The sequence below is a fragment of the Spermophilus citellus genome (assembly GCF_964194105.1).
Source record: "Spermophilus citellus genome assembly, chromosome: 8".
NCBI classification, from domain to species: domain Eukaryota; kingdom Metazoa; phylum Chordata; class Mammalia; order Rodentia; family Sciuridae; genus Spermophilus; species Spermophilus citellus.
The window spans coordinates 33899702-33922645 of record NC_138189.1 but is presented as its reverse complement, the minus strand read 5'-3'; the positions used below and the strand labels follow the sequence as shown (position 1 = coordinate 33922645).

Here is a 22944-nt window from a genome sequence, read left to right as displayed (position 1 = left end):
AATGATTGGCTGTATCCAAGTTTTTCTGTCAAGACCCCCAAACAGTGTCATGTTTTTAGTTTCCAGAAGCTGAGCTTAAATTCAATAAGGTGATACTTTCCCAGCCAGTTGAACTGAGAGATGGATTCCCTGTGAACTGAAATAATGTAGACACCTCCCCCAGAGGGCCTGGGGTTTTTCTTTCTCCATCATTGACTTTGGTTGAGTCAAAGGAGGGACTTTTACATGTTTATGGAATTTAGATGTTATCTTATTTAGCATGGGATGTGTTTCTAATATATCATTTAACTGCAATCTCAGACTAACCTGAAATCAGGTTTCTGGTAAACTACTTCACTGTTAAAGACCATATCTTTCTTCTTTTTTTTAATTTTTTTTTTAGTTGTCAATGGACCTTTATTTATTTTTTTTATTTACTTATATTCATTGCTGAGAACCGAACCCAGTGCAAACCGAACCCAGTGCCTCACACGTGCTAGGCAAGTGCTCTACCACTGAGCCACAACCCCAGCCCTCTTCTTTAATAAGTAAACTTGACTTCCAGAATATTTGTGTGAAGATATAGGGTAGTATATTGAAAGGTTTTATTCTTATCTAGTCATTTCTTTCTCCTTTTAAAAAAATGAAATTAGAATATGAACTTTTTAGAATGCTGAAAGTAAATCTCTAAAAAAATGTTCACCTACTTTTCAATAGGAAAAATAATTGGTAAAAATGTGTTAACATTCCACTTGAATTTTTTTCTGTCATAAAGCAGTTAATTTGTGTATTTTAAAATACACTTTGAACCAGACGTGTTGGTTTATTTGCAAATAAATTTGAACTTGAAATTGTGTATATATTCATTGATTTAAGAGAGGGCCTTATTTTTAAGTTCATGGTAGCAGTAGCTTTTGAATCAGCACCAAATGTTATATTCACAGAAGACAGGGAACTACTAAAATTTACAAATATTTACCTACTACTCACACACAAATTTATTAGCAAAAAATTCCAATAGCATACAGTATTCATGACTGCAAATGTGTTTAGAACTGTAACATTTTGAGGCAAATCATGTCCTTTAGGAAAATTTGGTATGCAGAGAATCCTGACTTTCTTCAGACCAACAAAGATTAGACTGTGTCTTCATAGACAAGAGAGGCCGTAATCAGTTTGTGTTTAAAAATTCCTTATATTCCCATACCCAAAAAATCAGAAAGAGCTTTTTAGAATATATTACTACAACAGATCACAATTGCTGTCAGAAAAATCATAACCATCACCTGGAATAGCCCAAACATGTATTAATGTATGCCACAACTCAAAAAGACCAAATGAAAAAACACAACGGGGGTGCGGGGGCACTAAAGTCTGTTTCACCAATTCGTATATACTCCCAAGGGAAGAATAAACTTAACTTCAGTTTGCACGCACAAATGATCTGGCTCCTTGTTGAAGGCAAATGTTCAAAAATTTTCTGTAAAAATATTGAACACAAAAGAAAGGAAAGATTTCAGATTCGACCCCAGTTTCTACGCTTTTGTTGTTGTTGTTAATGTGTATTACAACCTACCACCATTTGGGATTTATTTTTCATGTTATTGTCACTTTGTTTTCTTTTCCATCTCATGAAGCAGACATTCATTTTTACACATGCTCGATCAGTCCCTTCCACTATGAAAAGGAAGATCAGTGTGGGTACAGCGGCTCTTCACAGGGAGGCCAGCCTGGGTACATATTGATAAATGGTGAATTTGTAGCAATTCACGCTTCCATAATGAGGTTAAATGAAACGTGAAGTGTAGCGAAGTTCCTGTGACTCCCATTCAAAATTCACTCAAGCCGAATGTCAAGACCGATTCCCCTACGAGTTTTGTGGTTGTGTTGTGTTTTTGTGCTTGTGTTTTGTGTAATCTCATTTCTGGTCCAGCCTTTTTACTCTTCCAGGTCAGCTTGACTTTTAGTTATATTTAGGTCTTCTTTTTATTTAAAAAAAAAAAACTCATAGTAATGTCGGTATTACTCACTCAATGATAGTCTCATTTTCCATTTTAAATATGTTGGAGAAAAACTTCTCCTTGTTGTTCTTAAATTGTGTTTAGAAAGTTAAGGCTTTAAAGAGAATGGTAAAATACATAAGAATGTTATGCTTTAATGTAAAGATTTGATTTTTATCAAAGCACGAAATTTAAGTTGAAAGTATTTTAATAGGTATATTCAAATTTGACATTCTGGTGGCAGTAATTAACAAGAACTGTGAAAATATTTAACACACTCACCTACTTTGACCCATAAATTATATGTTAAGAATTTATTCTAAGGAAAAAGAGATGGGTAAGGTTCAGTTTGGAATCATTTCTAATAGCAAAATCTTTAAGCAACCTAATATCCAAAATAGTTACATCCACACTTTAGAAGTTCTACATCCATTAATGGCATATTAAAGGATATAGAACAACTTAAGAAAATGCATATTTTGTAATGTGAAGAGGAAAGAGCAAGATATAACTCTATGTACATAAAATTTTAAATAAATTTGTGAATGTGTCTAAATAAACTGATACAAAAGGAAATATTGATTCTATTATAGGATATTATTTTCTAAATAAATGTTAGTTATAATTAAAAACTGCACTTTAACTACATCCTGATAGTATTTTTTAAATGTAATTAAAGCATAAAAATTTAATGATATGTGTAAATATAGTCCCTTTTAAGAACAAATTGTTTTTTGTGTGTTTGTTTGTTTTTGTACTGGGTATTGAACCCAGGGGTGCTTTACCACTGAGCTATATTGCCAGTTCTTTTTATTTAATTTTTTTTTAATTGGAGGCAGACTCTCTATAAATTGCTAAGGGCCTTGCTAAGTTGCTGAGACTTAAACTTGCCATCTTCCTGCCTCAGCCTCCCAAGTCACTGGGATTACAGGTGTGTTCCCTGCACCTGGTTTTTAATTTTTTATCAGTGGTTGTTTATTCATAGCCCTGATTGATATAACTTGACAAATAGAACCAATTCTGACTTGAATAGCACATGCCTTATGAAGGTATCCCTCTAAATCAAAAAAAGTAAAGCAAAGAGGTCATCTTCAAGAGCATCCTAAAAATATGTTAATGCTGTAGTTTTGCAAAATTGAATATACAATAGATCCTAAGCAATACATTGATGTTTTTTTGTTCTAATTTTGGGGTTTGTTTTATTCCTAGATCTGGTTTGCCTTTGTTAATGGCTTTTCTGGACAGATCCTCTTTGAAAGATGGTGTATAGGTCTTTATAATGTGGTAAGTTTTATACATTTGGTAATAATGCCTGTTTTATTTAATTGTCTGAAATAAAGATGCACCCTGCCTTTGGCTGTGTGGTATAATGACCAATTTGTCACTTTAGCTGTTTACAGCAATGCCTCCCTTAACTCTTGGAATATTTGAGAGATCATGCAGAAAAGAGAATATGTTGAAGTATCCTGAACTGTACAAAACGTCCCAGAATGCTCTGGACTTCAATACCAAGGTAGGAGCCCTTGTCCAGGCACAGATTCAGTGGGGCTGCTTGATTGCTCTGACTACTTAGGGCAGCTTGTTTTCAAATTTCAAAGCCAAGGAGACTCCAGCCTGAGGCAGGTGGGGGGTGCCCACCAGGGTGAGTCATCCTTCTTAAAGTTCTGTTACAGCAGGGAAAGCTTTTCATCAGTTGGTTTGATTTTGCTTGAGTTAGTCATTTTGTGTTATAAAATTAAAATGAAATCACCATCTGCTGAGATTTTTGAGGCAGCGTTGCGCTGATCTAGGAGACAGAAGTCACTGAACGTTTGGTCTCTGACTTCTGTTTTTTGCAGCCTTGTGAGGAAATGCTCACTCCTCATGGCGTCCATCCATACAGGACTGCCAAGGGCTAGCTTTACAGAGAAGTGGGTGAGAGGGATGATATCTGTTTTGTGAAATAACTCTTTTGTCTTCATTAGAATGTTGGATTAATTGGCTCAGATATTAATATTACAGACTCTAGGAAATAACATTGTTTAATCATAGTGCTCAGTATTTGCAAACTTTAAAATTAAAAATACAAGGTAAGCTGGGGATATAGCTCAGTTGGTAGAGTGCTTGCCTCACATGCACAAGGCCCAGGTTCAATCCCCAGCACCACAAAAAAATAAAATAAAATAATAATGATGATGATGATGATGATGATAATAGTACTAAATAAAATAGCCAACATTTTATCTAAAAATAACAGTCTGAGTTTATATGCCACATAACAAAGGCTGTTGTCATCTCTTCTGATTTGTAATACTTGTTGTTCATCCTGGCAACAAAAGGTATCTTATTTTCTGCAGAGTTTATTTCCTGAATGTAAGTATTCTAAAGAATCTCTATAGGGATTTGTTAATTATTCAAGTTCCTTGGTAGTACAAGTGAGGAAGAAAATTTAAATCATAACAATCAAAGTAAATACCATTTTGAATCTATATCATTCGTATATTTCATTAGTGTTATAAAAGCTCCTGGTATAATATACCCTCACAGAATCATTTTCATTTAATATAGTGCATGTTTATTAGCATGTGATTGATAATTGTATGTAACTTTAGTTCAGTGTACTGAATTTAGGACAGTTAATGTGAGATATTTTTATTAAATTCATAAAGCTCTCCAATGCCATTTATTTTGCTGAAAATAAAGTGAAACAGGTGTTTTGGTGCCTCTAACCTCACACCATAAATGATAGTGTTAAGTTTATAGCCAAGAGGTTATTCTTCTGAGACTCATCTTCACTAATACACTGTGCATGAATGTCCAGCTGCATATGTAAATATAACTTAATGGTTTCATGTCTTAGTTAATTAAATAACAAATACACTAACAGTTCTTTAACTATACCACTATTTTTTAAAAGTATTTCTAGTCATCCTTTTTAAAACTATTACTATTGATGACATTCAGTATCCAAGCTCATATTTTAAATGTTTTATTTTTTAATTTTTAAAATGTATTTATGATGCCCAGTTTGTATTAAATTCTACCGCATTGCTATAATGTTTTTCATTACCTGTGATGGGTATTCTGAAATGACCAAAAGTCTGGGCACATACAATGGACGTGAGCTCTTGTTTCCCTTAAAAAGTGTTCCCAGAGCTAGGAAAGCCCCAGGCCTACTATTACTATATTAAGAGTAATTCCCACCAACCCAGATGGTGGTATCAGCCTCAGCAGCTCGGCCTCCTGAGTGCCTTCTCAGGAGGTGACTTTCCAGCCAGAACTTGGCCACCTCACTCTTGCTTAAAAACGTTAACTCGATAATTGCCGTTCTAACTGGAGTGAGATGAAATCTTAGAGTAGTTTTGATTTGGATTTCTCAAAAAAACCAAAGGCCAAATATTTTCTCTGATATGTGGATGTTGATCCATAATGGGGGGGGGGTCTGGGGGGGAAGCAGGGGAGGGGGGGTTGGGGACAAAAGAAGAATGAGGAACTTTGGGTGGAGGGAAGTAAAGGGAGGGGAGGGGGCATGGGGGCTGGAAAGATGGTGGAATGAGACGGACATCATTACCCTGAGTACATACATGATTGCACAAATGGTGTGACTACCCTATGTACAACCAGAGAAATGTGTACAATGAATCCAAATGCATTCTGTGTCATGCATAATTAATTAGAACAAATAAAAGAAAAAAGAAACATAACTCCATCCTCCCAGGACTATCCAAAGTCATTCCCACAGTCCTGCATCCTTTCCCACTCCTTCTGCATGACAACACGGACACAGTTCTGTGGCCAGGGAAAGGGTCCAGCAGGTAGTAGGCCGTTTTAGTGCAGGGCATTTATTATTCCTTGTGTCTTTTGTGGTTGAAAACAACTGGCCTTCCGAAAAATCATCAGATTGGCTCAAATAAGTTATACAGTTTCCATATTTGTTTGAATATTGGCTGTTCATATACACGTCGCCAACTGTTTTTTGATAGGATATGTGGGGTTTTCTAAAGATTGCTGGGAATTTTTTTTTTTTTTATTAAATCTCATATAAGTGCTTTAAAACTTGGGGACAAATGGCTACCAAATGCATAGTTGTGCACCCAGCAGTTGCTGTGTGTCCCCAGCGTGGAAGCATTGTTGTGGTGAATGATGGCGCTTACCGTTTGTTATGGTAAAAAGGGTCGGAGGTTCTGAGGTCGTGACAGGGGTTAAAGGATTAGCATGTGACAATAAGTATCGGTCAGGAAAATGGAAAAGTAGAACTAATTTTTCTTGCACCCACCTGTGCTTTCTGTCAAATAAAAAGTTGTGGTAATGACACAGTGAGGAGAAGCGACAAAGGTTAATGAGTAACACAAGTTCAAATGTGTAATGTGTTGGGGCGTAAATTGGATCATACAATCCAGTGTGGCCCCATGAACTAACAAAGGAGATTGAGAGCCCAGTGGAAAATTTGGGGAGGCAGGCAACTTAATTTCTGTTGTTTGAACAGCTTTAAACTATTAATACGTGCCAATTTTGTTTAGTATGAGTTTTGTTTGCAAGAGGCACTTTTAAATGACAAAACTACAACTGTTCAGAGGGCCCGTAAGAATTCTAAACAGTTCTTCTATAACTTAATCTTTCACATTCATGCTACATAAAAAAGTAGTCCTTGCTCTCTTGTTCTTAGAATACGACAGACATGAAAAGTCATATTATTATTAAATGGTGTTATAATGATATGAAATTTGGTATTGACAGGTGTTTTAAAAAGCTGCAAAAAGTATTATTTTAATCGTTGTACTTGCTGTTTTTAACATAACATGTATATCTGTGTGTTTCTATAGCAAAAGAGAGAGTGAGCGTCCTATCTTGTTATCATTGAAAAGTTGACACTTGTATGTACCTGGGGAACAGAAAGGGATTTCCCCCAATTACAGTCTTTAAAAAAAAAAAAAAAAAAAACTCTGTTCTTCTGGGATTATGAAAATAGTCCCACCTAAGGAATCTCAAGATCTGCATTTATTGTACATTTTATTTTCTTTTTTAGGCAGAAATTTAAACTTTTGATACTTGAGGGTTTTTTTGTTTTTTTTAAAGTAGTGGAAAAAATTCAAGGGAAGCTGAAAAAACATTTTGAGAAACATAAAAATAAATAAATGACCCATGAAAGTCTAAGAGGCAGAAAGTGTCTGTCAGTTCTATTAATTCACAGTGGTGGCCTGACAGAAACACGTTTTGTGAATCTAGCTCATAGATAAAAAGAAAGGTCAGAGTTCACAGAGCTAGTTTATCGCAAATGGTTCTCATGGATTTTTGTTTTCCCTCAGGTTTTCTGGGTTCATTGTTTAAATGGCCTCTTCCACTCCGTTATTCTGTTTTGGTTTCCATTAAAAGCCCTTCAGTATGGTAAGTAGAAAAGAGATGAATCCTAAAAGATGACTTTTTACTTTTTTAGAAAAGGAACACACTCTAAATATATGTTGTTTTTTTTAAAATTGTAGCAGTATTTTCCTTAACCTAGAATGTACGCATCCCAAAGTCGTACACACTTTAAAGATTTTTATTATTCCTCTGGAGCAAAGTGATTTAATGTATGCAAAGCCTTTCTTCTTTACTTCTCATGTTTTCCAAACTTGCAAAGAGTTAAATTTTAGGGCTCTTTTTTCTCCCCCTCTGATGATGTATAGTTTGAAGACAATAAATGCTAATATTTTATGTAGTCTATTTATTATACCTGTGAGATTTGGTCAAGCACTTTATGTGCAGCCTAATCAGACTGGCTAGTATTTTCAATTAGATTCGAGCCAATTTGGAGTGAGGTTTTTAATTCGTTCTTATGTTCATCTTGGAGTGCAAACTTCGGCTCTGGCTCATTTCAAGGGAGTGATTTTATTCTGTCCGTATTTGACAGATAGGATCATGGCATACTTCCCATCACATAAAAATGATTCAGTAGCCACTTTGGGAAAGAGGTCCATGAGACACACTAGCTTCTGTGCCCTGGAGCAGACCTTGCCCTGAGATGCTAGGGAAGACCACCGGCCATTCCATGCCTGTGCTCCAAGACTACTGCAGTAAAATCCTGCAAGTTACCCCCATGTGAAGATGCCAGTCCTTCCTAAGTGCAAGCCACACCTTCCATCTGAGCTTCTGGTTATCAGCCAGAGCCTGCTGCTTGCTCTTTACTGCAGGAAGGATCCCTATAAACACAAATCAAGACAGGTGTCTCCCTCCTGGGGAACCAGAGACTCACCGTAGTTAGAATGCAGTCCTCCACCTCCATACCATTGCTTCTTCCTCACCATAGTCTAGTGGTTCCCTCTGCCCCCAGGTGTGCTTGGAGAGGCCCTCTAGGGTCTCCCAGGGCAAAACAGTGGGGTCACTCTGCCCCATTGTTCCTGTAGCCCCAGCCCTTTGTTGTCCCTGTGTTTCTTCATGGTACTTGTCTATCAAGGTGTGATGTATTTGTTTTTTGGTTTTTCGGGGGTATTTGTCTTTCTCCTCTATTCAGAAGGGTATGGAATCAGTCAGCTCTATTGTGTTTGCTTTGCTTAAAACAATTCCCAGCTTCTCATAGGTGCTCAGTAAATTATGGATGAATTACCGGGAGCATGCAGTGTGAATAAGCAAGTGCTACGGAGGAGACAGTGGTTTCACATCCTGGCATAGTTTTTAATTTCCTTTATTAATTGCTCAGTAAATGATAGCAGTAAATACTTTCACTTTCTAGGCCATAGGAATATTTTGTTTTTGAGATATATTTCACATCCATAAAGTTCACCATTTTAAAGTGTATAATTCAGTGGATTTTCGTATATTCCGGGGCCTCGCAGATGTCACCATTATCAACGCCAGAACCTTTTCATCATTCAGTAAAGAAACTCTGTGCCTATTAGCAATCACTCCCTGTTTCTTCTAAGCCTCCCCTAATCCTCTGGCAACGACTGATTTTTCTGTCTCGGCGCTTTTTATATAAATGAAATTATATAACTGACCTTAATTTATCCATGTTGCAGCATGAATCAGAACTTTATTCCTTTTTATAGCTGAATAATATTCCACTGTATACAATCCAACACATTTTGTTTGTCTATTATTCAGTTGATGATCATTTGTGTTGTTTCTACTTTTTGGAGCCATGGGATCTTGAAGTTCAGGGTATAATTCAAAACACCCCAACCTTAGATAAGTTCTACAGGTAAAGTTAATCTTCAAAATAGAAAATCAATATAGGTGTAAAAGACAGGAGTTGGTTCACCAGTCAAGTTTCCTGCTTCATGTTGGCTTTTGGAAATTTGTTTTTGGGAGGCTTATCTGTATAGCAACTTTGTGAGACTAGAAATGGTGTTTTTCTACATTAACCTCATTTCTGGCTCCAATGTCCATCCCTTGTTTTCCCCTGTTTTGTTCAAAATTTCTAAATTGAATTTTCTTTCCTAGAACCTCAATCATTTTTTCTAACAAGTCTGTCTTCTCTTGCAGGTAATGTATTTGGAAATGGGAAAACTTCCGATTACCTGCTTCTGGGGAATTTTGTGTACACTGTGAGTACAGAAGGGCATTTGCCTTGTTTGCATATAAAACCAAGCCTTTCATCTGTGTACATTTTATTCTTAAATTTAAAATTTTCCGGGCTTAAATGTTAGTTCCCTTTAAAAATAAAATAAGGTATTTTGACTTTTTAGAGATTCTCTATATTAGCTTTTTAAAATGTCTCTTGGGTTCACTGACTTTAAAGGACTTCGTATGCTTTTGTTTTCTGTATTTCCTTTTTATTCTTACTGCCCTGATTTGCATGTTTTTTTTTTTCTTTCCATTTTCCTTTCTCCTCAAATTTATTTTATGGCCATAGTTAATATTTTCTTGCATTCCTGAATTTGTGGCAAATTTTATCAAGGCACTCTTGGGTATGTAGCCAGTTATTATTTTGAGGCTCTTAATAACTAAAATGTGAGGGATCTCCAGGCTCCGGTGAGTGTGTGCAACACTAGCTCTTGCACCGTGGGTACGAACACAGATGAGTCTGAGCTTTCCTGCCACTAACAAGCTGAAAAGTGTTTTTAAACCATCTCCCTTTAAAGCCAGGAGCCCTAGTGGGTGCTGCTGCCTGAGGTCTCTGTCTGATGATGTGGGCATCTGATAAAGGGTCACTTCAACCTTCAAGTCTGAATTCTGCTAGGATAGCTCTGGCCACACCCTCTGTGTCGCATTCCTTGTCCTCTGGACAGACAGTGTGTTTTTCAGTGGCCATTGTTGATAGAAAAGCTGTAATAGGGTGTTTAAATGTCAGGGGTTGTGGGCTGGCCCTGTAGCTCAGTGGTAAAGCACGCACCTACCATGTATGAGATTTCCCATGCAGTCCCCAACACCCAAACACAAAAAGGATCCGTCTCAAGTGTTTCAATAGCTGGATAATGGGAAGTTAAGATCATTCGATAACAGAGTTATTGAGACTCTAGCAAAGCTGGGGGTGTCCTTTCCATTGACACCAACCCATTGAAGTAGTAAAAGAAAAGCAAAAGCAGGTTGGAGGGACTGGGGCTTCCTTCTATTACAACAGGAATGCAAAACAGAAATAGGTAAATACTTAATGGCATAGGTAGAAATAAGTCAGTGTATGTGTCATGGATGTTGCTTAGGAACCTTTAAAGTGCTCAAGTCTCAGGAGAGGATTTTTTTATGATCTTACATGTCAAACTAGATTTTATTTTAGAACTTTTTATGTAGCTTAATTAACATTTACATTTTAATAAGAGTTTTATTTCTACAGATATTAATCCAAACTTGCCACTAGATCTCCTGCTGAGAAAGCCCACTGTCTTCCTTTAACCTAACTTTAAGACCCCATTGGGAAGCGTCTAAGCAAATGCTGGGCTCAAACCCTGAAAGTGCCTTAAAGTAGGGCTGGGAACTTGGGGCATTTATTAGTCACCAGTGCCAGGCAAATATCTTACTTCCATCACCAGCAACTACTCAAAGTGCCCAGAGTTCCCTTGACTACTAACAGCATTTAAAATTTTATTATTAGTTTTACATAGACCATAATAAATAGTATTCCAGTGCCAAGCATGGTTCCCAGTGTTTTATATTAGTGTTTTGACCTCAAGCATAAAACACAACCTTTACAAGGTAGGTAAGCTTTATCAGAGCCAGTTTACGGATAGAGCTAAGACACACACAGATAAAGTAACTTGCCTTATTCATTAACCAAAGCTGCAACTAGGGGCAGAATCTTGGGCACAGACAATCTGACTCCAGAGCAAACAAATGTAACCATGGGAAACAGCAGTGAGGGTAGTCCCGGCTCCCTCGGCTCCGAATTATCGTCATAGTCACCATCAAGGTGTGTGTCATGGAATGGTAACAGACTCTCACAACCAGCTACATAAACGTTACATTTTAAGGGCATAAAGTTGCAGAACGAGTGTTCAGATTTCTAAATACCATTATTTCATTTTTATAATTTATCTTTGAAATTCAGAAAGGTGGACTTTTAGTATGAAACATGATTTAAAATTCAGTTAAAGGCAGCTTGAAAACCCAAGTTAACACTGTGCTGTCACTATTCATGAATTGTACAAAAAGCAGGCAGACATGTCCTCAGGAGCCTCATGGATGGACTCTTAGACTGTGGACTTGAGGAGAGGCAGGGACAGGCGATAGGAGTCCTGTGCTGCAAACAGGCAGCTCTGGCTGACCTTGTCCTAATGTGAGCCAGCCGGCTGGCTCATCTCATTTTTTTGCTTGTGCAGACAAAGCAAGCAACAAATAATTTACAGTCCCACTGTTTAATTCAATGCTATCTGTTCTTTATAAATCTCACTCTCAGGCCACCTGTAGTCCCAGCAGCTCAGGAGGCTAAGACAAGAGGATCCAGAGTTCAAAGCCAGCCTCAAAAAGGGCTGGGATGTGGCTCAGTGGTTAAGCACCCCTAGGTTCAATCGCTGGTACAAAAAAAAAATCTCAGTCACTTGATAAATTCATATTTATGAAATAAAATGGCATTTTTCCTTTCTGTTTCAGTTTGTAGTGATAACTGTGTGTTTGAAAGCTGGACTGGAAACATCGTATTGGACATGGGTAAGAGTATCTCTGAGTACACCTAAGAATTGTCACATTTGCTTGTTCATTCTTTCCAATTTTTTTTTTAATTTTTAATTCTAAATTGATATGTCCCTTTATTCTCATCTAGAGATTGTTAACTGTGGGGAGTTGAGAGTGGAGGGAAGAGAATTAAGAATTCTAGTTTGGAAACACTGAGTTAAGCAAACAAGTTTATTATCACAAAATTTTTCAGTATTATGTATTGTGACTATCCCAGGAAGTAGGCAAACTTCCCAACTTCCCAACTTATGTGTCCATGAAACTTTTCCTAGAGTATCACAGACACAGACACATTGGAAAATAATTCTGAAGACCAGTAATATTAATGAACTATCTATCCTCAGATATTTATAAATTCCCAGTTTGGATAAATCAAGTTCTATTTTCATTATGTTAGCTTTGCAGTATCTCCCTATTTAGGTAGAAAGACGTAGAGAAAAAAAATTAAAGTTTGATAATCAGGGGAAAGATTGGCACAAGAAATTGGGATTGGCAGTTTGGGGCATCCACGTAATATTCATAAAAGGATCTGAATTCTTTTGTGGGGAGCAAAAATAAAGGAGGCTTAAAGATGGTATCAGGTAAAGAAGTAAATAGTCACTACAGGAGATCAGAGAAGGAATGGGTAGTTGAAATTCCAGTCCCACAAACGTTGTTACTGTTGTAGAAGAGATTAGCACTTAATGAAAGATGCAGTAAAACACATTCACACAGGCAATTATGTAGCAATTCCTATAGATAATATTTTTGTGACTGTAGTAAAAAATTAATAAGGGAATTTGTGAAGTTTCACTAGTGTTTGCACACTCAGCTGGCTGGAGTTGGCTTTGACTCAGATTTCCTTGCTTTGCAGTTCAGCCACATAGCAATCTGGGGCAGTATCGCGCTCTGGGTGGTGTTTTTTGGAATCTACTCATCTCTGTGGCCTGCTGTTCCGATGGCCCCTGATATGTCTGGAGAGGTAATGTTCACTAATGACTTGTGATCCACTGATATTCGTTAATGAACTTGCATCGTTTAGCATGATTTTCCATTTTGTTGATTTATGTTCAAATAGCATTTAACCATTCAAAAGCTATTTGTAAATTCCACAGTTGGGAATGATGAATCTTTATAGAATATTTTAAGCATGAACATTTAACTTAAATCTGATTTTATCCTTTCAAAAACAGCTGGAACAATAAAATATGGTGGTTAAGAGTTTGAATCATGTTAGGAATATCCATGTAGAAGATGCCATTTTAAAATTAGACTGTAAATCCACAAGTACATTCTGGGTAAGAGGTTTGGGGGGACAGTGTGTTTCTGTCTTTGGGGCAGTCTGTCATTTCTTAAATTATCTCTTACTCTAAAGAAAAGCCTGCCATCGCTAGATTAAATGCGCTTTCCAAGTTGTCTTAATGACATCAGTTTGGTTCTCATTTTGAAAGAATTAGGGCACGTGACATTTCAGCCTTATCATAGTCCATTTTCCATTCTGTCTCTCAGTTTCTTGTTACGCTGGTAGAAATTGAGTTATTAGGTGTTCATGGGGGAGTGTCAAAAGATCTCCTTTCCTTCAGAAGAGAATCCAGCAGTAGGAGGGTTTATGATTTCAATTGCAGGAAATTTGACATAAAATGTATAAAAGAAAATGTGGAAAACATTTCGGGATTTCCTGTGACCTCACAGTAACTTGCAAATCAAGGTAACATGAGCCCTGTTACAGGACATTGTTTTACCACAGTCACAGGAGCCCTTTCCAGTGGTTTCCATGTATTTCTTGCCCCTAAGTACTGCCTGAGAACCTTTCACTTTTGACAGTCTGGTTTATAGATCATTTTCATGAAATTTTATCTGACAGCATCCTGCTTTTTATAAATTAGCAGAATGCAGGCACATTTAAAAACTTTTTTGTGGTTAAGTTTATTGGAGGCATCACATGCCATTACAGCCAATCCAGATGCATCAGGAGCAAGTACTTTCTTCCACCACATGCAAAGGCATCTTTTAAACATACACTGTGAACCCTAGAAAATTTACAGCATGTATTTTAAGAATAGAGGGAAGGCTGTGAATTGTGAAAACATCTCCTCCTTGCCTTGGTTCCCGAGTCCTTTTTTCTGAAGAAAAATTTACATACATATAAATGGTGTGTGTGTGTCTCAGATGATACCTCTTGGGAAACCCAGTTCTATTCTTTGTTCCTGTTTGATATGTTCTATCTGGTCTGAACCTGCTTTTCCCCAAGATCAATTCTAACATAATATCTTCTTTTCATTTTATCTCACTCTGTGTTGTTTATTTTATCTTCAAAATGAGTAACACAAAAGATTCTGAGACCCAGAGAGTTGAAGCAATTGTAGCCAGTAGGACCACCTTCTCTAAGACAAGTGTGAAGTTTGACTGGCTTTGTGCCAACCAAATGTAATTCTACCCATGCCTGTGGAATTCCCAGCATTACTCAAACACGGAACTTAATATCGTCCCTTGAGACTTACGGCAATGCTATATTTAATTCAAAGTGAAATGAATGTCAGTACTCCATCACATTTTCACTCACATCAGAGATGGTGGGAAGTGCTAACAGGGGTTCTGTTTCTTGTTGTTTTATTACTACTGAAACTGTGAGTCAAGTGTTTAAATACTGATGCTTCATTGAAAATGTAAAGAATGAATTAATTCCATCATTGGCTTTATTAGCTTATCTGAAATAAGCTACATAAAGAAAGGAACAGTGCTTTAAATTTTGTAGTATGTTAGTGCATAAGTATTAGCCCATGTAAATAAACGCTATGCCAACTCCAAACTAAGGGTATAACAGAATGCAACTCAAGGATAGATCATCTTCCTTTATTGTTTCTTGGGCACTTGGGTTACAGATTCCACAAAATGTTGTAGCTATGCTCAATTTTTATCATTTTTTTATAGGCAGAGTCCCTAGTTATACTACAAACCAGATATACTAGTTATACTACAAACCAGCATGTGTGAGGCACTAGGTTCTATCCTTAGCACCACATAAAAATTAAAAAATAAAGGCATGCTGTCCATCCACAAGTACAAAAAATTTTTTTTTAATTCTACATTTCAATCAAGACTATAGTCCAATACATACATGCAAATAGACATGCATGTATACATATATACAAAATATTCATTTATATGCGAATATTTATACCTGTATGTATGTAAAATTGGCTGATTGTTTAAAGTTCATTCCTCTTTCATCTCAATATGTCATATATTATATATGCATTATTATATATTACACATAGAAATATTGTAAGTAACAGCAACGTAAGTATAAATATTAGCCTCTGCTGCCTGATGTTTTATATAATAAAACACTGCCCAGGTTAGCTCCCAGAACTGTTCCACAGGACTCCTGATGTGTGTAGGGCACTTTCTGTCACCACCTCTAATAGGGTCATGTGTATCTAAACCAAAGACTGTTCATAATGCCTACAATCCCAGTCCTTTCCTCTGTTGGCTTAATAGAAACTCTGTCCACAACTAAAAATTAGTTGATTTTGTACATAATTATGTTTTGGTTGCATAAGAGCCTAACTCAAGGCCTCCGGGATGCTATGGCCTAGAGGTGGAGTAGACAGACTGAACACACCAGCCCCGAGCAGCTCTGTAGTTTATATGTAGTTCAAAGGGGCTTTGACTGATAGAGGAGTGATTTGAGAAGGCAGCCATCATCTGGGAAGAATCATGATGCCCATAATTCCTAACAGACACTGAAGACTCACCTCGCCCCAAGCATTCTCTAAGTACTTCACATGGATTCTTTTAGCCAGTTCTAGGGCTGGTATGGCGATGCTTCTATTGGCAGGCACTGTTCTAGGCACTGTGGCTTCAGAACTGAATAAGATGATTTTTTTTCTTCCACATCTTCTAGTGGATAAATAAAATAATTTCATGAATGGGCAGAATTAAAGGCTCTAGAGAAAAGTATAGCAGGTAAAGGGAGCCCAGCTTCCCTGTAGAACCATGATGGCTTTACTCACGGTCACATAATCAGCCACTGGACAGGCTTGAGAGAGAAGGGTCATGACCTGACCCAAGTTTTCCCAGCAGGGCTCTGACTGCCACTTTTTGAACCACCTAGAAGGTTATTGCCGCAAACCAGGGGAGAGGGAATGGTGTCTTGGGCCAGGAGAGTGTCAGTGCCGAGAAGCTGCCGGATTCAGAATACGGTTGGAAGGGCAAGACATAGGATCTGCTGACAGGCTGGACATGAGGGAAGGAGGTCAGGGCAGACTCCCATGTGCACCATGAGCATCGTGAGGGCATGTTAGATACTAACTCATTAATCCTCAAGCAAACTTGGTATAGAACCCAATTTGCAGATGAGACATCAATTCTGACCTCCCGTGAACAGGAAATGACAGAGGGAAGATTTTGCCTCACATGTGCTGCTTCTCTGATGTTAGTCATTGACGAATCCAGAAGTCAGAAGTCTGCACCCACCAGCCTCTCCCATCAACACTTGCTGCACTCCTTCCCCAGGGACCACTCCCTCTTCATCACTCACTCAGACATGACACTGTCAGTCTCCCAGTCTCCCATACGGCACATTAAGTTTTTGTTCAAAACTGTTCTTGATTCTTTGTGGTAGACAAACAAATAATAAACACTGAGGTACAGGTTCCAAAGAGGCAGATGTCAGTTCAAATAAGTACATCTTTCCCACATCTAGCCATTTCCAACAGATAAGGTTTCCAGCAATAGACCAGGCTGCTGCTGGTCTTAACTAATAATCCTTCCCTTGCCAGGCAGTGACCAGCTGTGGACCACTAGGGACACTTAAGCCACTCTTTATCCATTCTACACCTCCAAGGTCACCTTCCAGTTTTTTTCCTAACATTGCACTTCTCCCGTGTGCTTCTCCTTACTGTGTTCTCTCCAGAGGAGCATCTGGAATGGTAAAAAGGTGCAGACTATTTTGCTCTAATTAACAGGATCTCAGGGTGCAAACTGTACAAATCAGGCAACTTACAAGTACAAGTCTCATGCTTCCAAATTCAGCTTGATAGAGACTCACAGATCAGGATTTTATAGTCATTTCCAGTTTGTATTCTTGGTTCATCTTTGCAGTTCCTTTCTGAAGACAAAGCCATTTCTTGCAATGACTTTAAAGAAAACCCTTGCTCAGTAAGAGGGGGAAGGAAAGAAACCAGCATTTATTATGCACCCACTATGCTCACCTGTCAACATGCTGAATGCCAGGCATGCCTCGCTTTAGTTAAATCCACATTGGAAACCTTTGTGGTAAGCAGAGAAATAGCCAGTGACCCAGAACTTTCAACCCAGAACTTTCTTTTCAAATCCCAGTGGGATTTTCCTCTAATATCCTGAGGAATTCAATACCTTCTCTATGGGGCTCATTGCTCTCTGTTATTCCCAGGTGAGAACTCTTTCTTTTCATATTGCAACCATCTTCCTGCTGATCTGCTTCCATCTGATCTACTATTGCTCAGCTTACCCAGGGCCCTGATCAGTTTCCCTGAGTCAGTCAGGGGTAGAAGTGGTCCCATCTCTTTAAAACATACCCTTCCTTCATCAGTACCCACCTCACTCTCTCAATTCCAGTTATAGAAATCCCTTCTCACTTCATATCCCCACTTTTTACCTCTTCTTAATAGAAATATTCACATCAATAATTCCCGTCTAATTTTTTTTAAAGCCTATGCAATATAAAATTCAGTCATTCCACATCATGAGAGAAGGCATGCTGGCCAATCTGCTATCTCAGGGTGCCAAGTGCAGGGGACAGTTGCTCTTAGAAACATTTTTTCTTTTTTTTTTTTTTTTTAAATTTGTTTATTTCATTTTGCACTATTTCCTTCAGGTTAGAAACATTTTTTCATATAGTCACTCATTTACTGTTCACAGCAACACTTTGGGGTGGGTCCTGTTGTACATTTCATAACCACAGAGTGGTTAAATTGATTTCTCAAAGTAACGCAGCTCCTAAGTACCTGAGCTGCCATCTGAACCCAGGGAGCATCTGTCCCCTTCACCACCATGCACATGGACATCTGTTGCTTTTGCCTTTCTTCTCTCACATCTCCTTTTCCCTCCACGATGGCTTTTGCCCACCCTCATCTGCTTTAAAGGATTAACACCCTGTTAGTGTCAACACCAGCAATCACAGTCCTTATTTCCAATCCGGTCCGCCAGTGTGCTGTCTCCATGTAATGTTTCCATCTTCAGCTGCCCTTGGCTGCCTCTCCCATGGATGGGGTTTCTTCTCACACCACCAAACGGCTTCTTTTCCCATTACTTCAGCTCATTCTCCTCGCCTGAAGTTGCCAGAAAGCTACTCCCCAGATACCTCAGGGCGCAGTGGGGACTTCACTGACTGGCCTCTGTTGGTGGGTTGCTCTCTGTTGGTGGGCAGGGTGTTCCCATTTGGGAAACATTCCTTCTTGGAGCTTTGCACCATCTCCATTGACAGTAAATCTGCATCTCTGCCCGTGATCATGATTCAAGTGATAATTATTGACAAGTATGTGCGTACCACGCGATGTCGAAACATCCGTCGTGGAAAGCGGATCCTCCAAAGGTAGACAATTGGGGCAAGGAACATAAAAAGAAAACAGTGTGCTAAGCCTGGCCGTGACTTTAAATATGCCGCTGTCTTCCTGTCCTCTCACAAATATGGTTGTGATTTAAGAGAGAACTTTTTGTTCAGGCTTGTATTTTTTCACACCAGTACAACAATTTATGGGGCAAGGTAGGCCCTGGGGAAAAGCGCTATGTTATATAAACACATGCTGGCCTGCTTGTCCGACTTGTCTCAGTGATGATCCTGGGTGTTTTCTGAATTTCCAGGAGAAAAATCTTTTAGCCAATATAATAATTAAGCCAGAGTAAGAAATTTAAAAACAAGCCATATCAAGGATCATTTCATATCAGGATTAATACCAGAAGCTCAGTATCGGCAAAACTTTTAAATTTATTGTGGCATCTCAGACACACACCGTAAAGTCCTCCCAAGCGCCATCTGTTTCTGCTCTCCCTGGCCTAAGGGATCTATAAAACTACTGAAGGAAATTGAAGTTAAGGAACGAGCATGTGTTTTACAGAATTTCAGATCTCTTGATTGAGGTTTGTAAAGTTGCTCTGAAAACCAATAAAAATCTTTGTTGGGCTCTTTGGTGTCACCCTTATAGGAAAGGTATTAATAAACTACAGTAGTGATGCGATTTTCCCAAATTGTGCTGTTGCCCGTTTTGTGCAGCATGATAAATCACTTTTCATATGAGGAATTTCCTTGTTAAAATAGTCCTTACTCATCTATCAGTTTTTAATTACCTACAACGCCTATAATAATTTATTGGTCATAAGACCAGCCTTATTGCTGGGGTGGGGCAGTATTATGACACAATGACATTTTATCCAAGGTCACTGCGTTCACCAAGTGGCCTGGAGGGAACAACTATCCTAAACTCTCTCAGATGTTCTTCAATGAGCCAGCAATTGGGAGCCCATCCAGTAAAACATGCCACTGGGCACAGTCCCCGTGCCCTTGACAGCAACTCAGACAGGTGAATCTCCACACTTCTTCAGGCCGTGCAGGCTGATGGCCACTTCCAAGCCAAAAAAAAAAAAAAAAAAATCTAGAAATGCTGAGAAAGCAAGACTTAGGTATAACAAATGTAATAGTGATTCAGGACATTCACATGCAATTTAAAATCACCACTTTCTTTAGAGTCATCATGAGAACTAGCATTGCTTTTTGTAGCCACGGCAGCTTTTCCTACAACATACAGCAAATGTATGTTGAGTGTCTAATGTGTGCCAGGCTCTGTGATAGGCACTGAAGGATGCAGAGATGAGCAGAATTGGTCCTTGTCCTTGGGGATCTCACTGCTGATGAAGAAACACTGATGTGTGCAAGGGGCTGTAGTTGTACCCCGACACCCTAGTGGAGGGCAAGATGTGAGAAGAGGAGGAAGCCTGCTTGCTTAGCGTGGCAGAGCTTCAGCCGTTGGCCTCTAGGGTCAACTCATTCTCCCATTCATTCATTCCAGAAGTATGAAGTCTCCATCAGGGCCAGGCACTACTCCTAGGTACCAGGCTAATTCAGCAGGATCCCCATTGCCATTCAGAGTGAGAGGACCAGGGGACAGGAAGGAGAAGCAGTCACTAAACTCGTTAATAAATGACCAAATGATGAAAGAGTAAGCACTGTATTAAAAAAAAGTGATAGGAGGAAAATGAGGTGATGTGGCCAAGGACAGGGCTTATACTAGGTGCTCCCGGGAGGTCTTCTTGTAGCAGGGACAGAAGCTCAGGTGACATGGGGATATCTGTTGTATGGAGAGGAGTATTTCAGGCTTGAGGAGCAGCAGGTGCCTGTGCTCTGAGGCAGGAGTGAGCCTTTCCTTTCAAAGACAAGACCAGTATGGCTAGACTGAGAGGGCTGGAAAGGGCACTATGAGGTGAGCCAGGGAGGGGGCAGAGGGCAGGTCACCCCTCCAGGCCACCAGTCTAGCTTATGAGGACAGGATCATTTGTATTTGAATTACATGCCAGGGATTCCATCAAGAAGTCTCACAAAAGAAACTCTGAATGTCACTGTGCCATCTGTTCCAATAAAGCTCATTATGAGACAATTCTTGCGCTCCATGATGTAGTTAAGGTAAAAGAATCATCAGTGAGGAGCCTAATGATGCTTTATTCTGAGCCATCTCTGCAGTTTTGTAGCATGTTGTTAGTCTGCTTTCCATTACTATAATCAAATACCTGACTGAGAGAATTAAGTTATAAAAAGAAAAGGTTTATCTTGGTTTCCCAGCGGGGAGGTTCTGCTCCATGATTGATTGGCTCTTATGCTTTGAGCCTATGGTGAGGCCGTGCATCATGGCAGGAACACATGGCAGAGTAAAATCACATCGTAAGCTAGGGAGCAAGGAGGGGGCTGGGTTCCACTGTCCCCTTAGGACTTGTAGACCTTCCACTAGTCCCTGCCTCTTAAAGGTTCTGCCACCTCCCGATAGTGGCATCTTGGGGATCAAGCCTCTGACACGTGGGCCTTTGGGGACACGATATTCATACTGTAGCACTAGTGTTATCCAAAGCCAGTCATTTTGGGTTATATTTTTCAATGTGTGTCTTAAACAAGACAAAGAAGTCAGGTAAGGGCTGTTGCTGTAGCTCGGTGGCAGAGCGCTTGCCTAGCACGTGTGAGGCACTGGGTTCGATCCTCAGCACCATATAAAAATAAATAAAATAAGGGTATTATGTTCATCTACAACCACAAAATTTTTTTTTTAAAAAAGAAGTCAGGTAAGAGGGGCTGGGGTTGTGGCTCAAAGGTAGAGCGTTGGCCTAGTGTGTGTGAGGTCCTGGGCTCAATCCTCAGCATCTCATAAAAATAAATAAATAAAGATATTGTATCCACCTATAACTAAAAAATAAATATTAAAAAAAAAGAAGTCAGGCAAGGGACAGGAATTCCAGGACTGATGTGGCAACCACTCAGTCATCAGAGGCCAGATTTCTTCTGTCTTACTGAACTAACAACCTTAGCCTACTTCCTCTAGTCTAGTCATTTTACCCATAGTCCAGCCAACTAGAAAGAGAAGAAGGATCACTCCTTTCTCATTAAGACTCTTCCTAGATGTTGCCTCTACATTTCCACTTAGGGCTCATTAGCCAAAAGCTGATCACATGGCCACAACAAAGGAGTGTAGTCTTTGGCAAAAGGGTATCCAGTCAAAGGATGGAGTTGCTTCTTAAGAAGACAGAGAGGAAGCATAGCTGATAGTCTTAGCTATAGAAGTCAGTAGCTTTTACATAAGCCATACATCAGCTTTTATATATGGGTAAGAGTCTTTTGAAGTTTTGGGTTTCTTTTTTTTTTTTTTTAGTTTTTTGGGGAGGGAAGTGGGTCCTAGGGATTGAACTCAGGAGCACTTGACCATTAAACCACATCGCCAGCACTATTTTATATTTTATTTAGAGATAGGGTCTTACTGAGTTGCTTAATGCCTTACTTTTAGTGAGGTTGGCTTTGAACTCTAGATCCTCCTGCCTCAGCCTCGGGAGCTGCTGAGATGACAGGCATGCGCCACCATGCCTAACACATTTTGAGTTTTTTAAAAATCATTTCACTTAGTCTTGAAATATAGGTCATTTTGTTTTCCAGATTGAATTACTCGTAAACAAACAAGTGATGCTTTATGGGATTATTTAAAAAAAAAAATAAGACTACAGAACCATCACAAAATTATGAAAACCTATAAAAATGGTGTAAAAAGTAAAAATATTGAGCAAGGAGATAAAGTACCCTTTCCTATACAATATACGTCATGACATTTTTGAAATTGTATTTCTCATAATAAAAGTATGTTGTTACTAATTCTGCCCTCATTTTTATGTTACTTTTAAGTTGTTTAAATAGCACAATAAAGAAGATTAAAATAAAGCAACAAATTCTGTTCTTAATTATTTTTACTATTCTGGGAATTATATTCCTAGAAAACATTTCAGAACCACACGTTTCCTAGCATTCTTGATGTGTTTTTAGAAACAGTATTTTCTTTTGCATATTGTTCTCAAGTATACATTTATATGTAGTGAAATTTTACTTTGGGGGGAAAAATTAACTTCTGATTGATCTAGATCCCAGCTGACTCTTACTTTCTCCTGAAAACATTTCTCTTAGTCACTGTCCTTGTCTTCACTCCCTTTGCCAGACGGGGTGCAGAGGTGGCCCCTCTTGCATCCTACAGCAGACTTGAAATTGGTTCTGAGCCCACTAGGCACTGACCCCATCCAGCCCCTCACCATCACCCCAGAAACTTCCACAGGAAAGAAACACGTAAAGGCTGTGTGCTGGCATCTAATTTGCATATTTTCTAAGATTTTTGTTTGTTTGTTTGGGATAACCCCAGCCAAGGAT

The 22944-nt window shown here is 38.7% G+C and overlaps 1 protein-coding gene across 4 annotated transcripts in view; it reads left to right on the top strand.

The window, feature by feature from the left end:
- Positions 1-22944, top strand: part of ATP8A1 (ATPase phospholipid transporting 8A1) — a 221418-nt gene that overhangs the window by 175969 nt on the left and 22505 nt on the right. For all 4 annotated transcript variants that reach the window (XM_081303539.1, XM_081303538.1, XM_081303536.1 and 1 more), the window contains 6 exons: positions 3189-3263; positions 3370-3492; positions 7265-7343; positions 9420-9481; positions 11961-12017; positions 12895-13002. In XM_081303539.1, coding sequence (XP_081159665.1) covers positions 3189-3263; positions 3370-3492; positions 7265-7343; positions 9420-9481; positions 11961-12017; positions 12895-13002 — 504 coding nt within the window. The remainder of the gene's footprint in view (positions 1-3188; positions 3264-3369; positions 3493-7264; positions 7344-9419; positions 9482-11960; positions 12018-12894; positions 13003-22944) is intronic.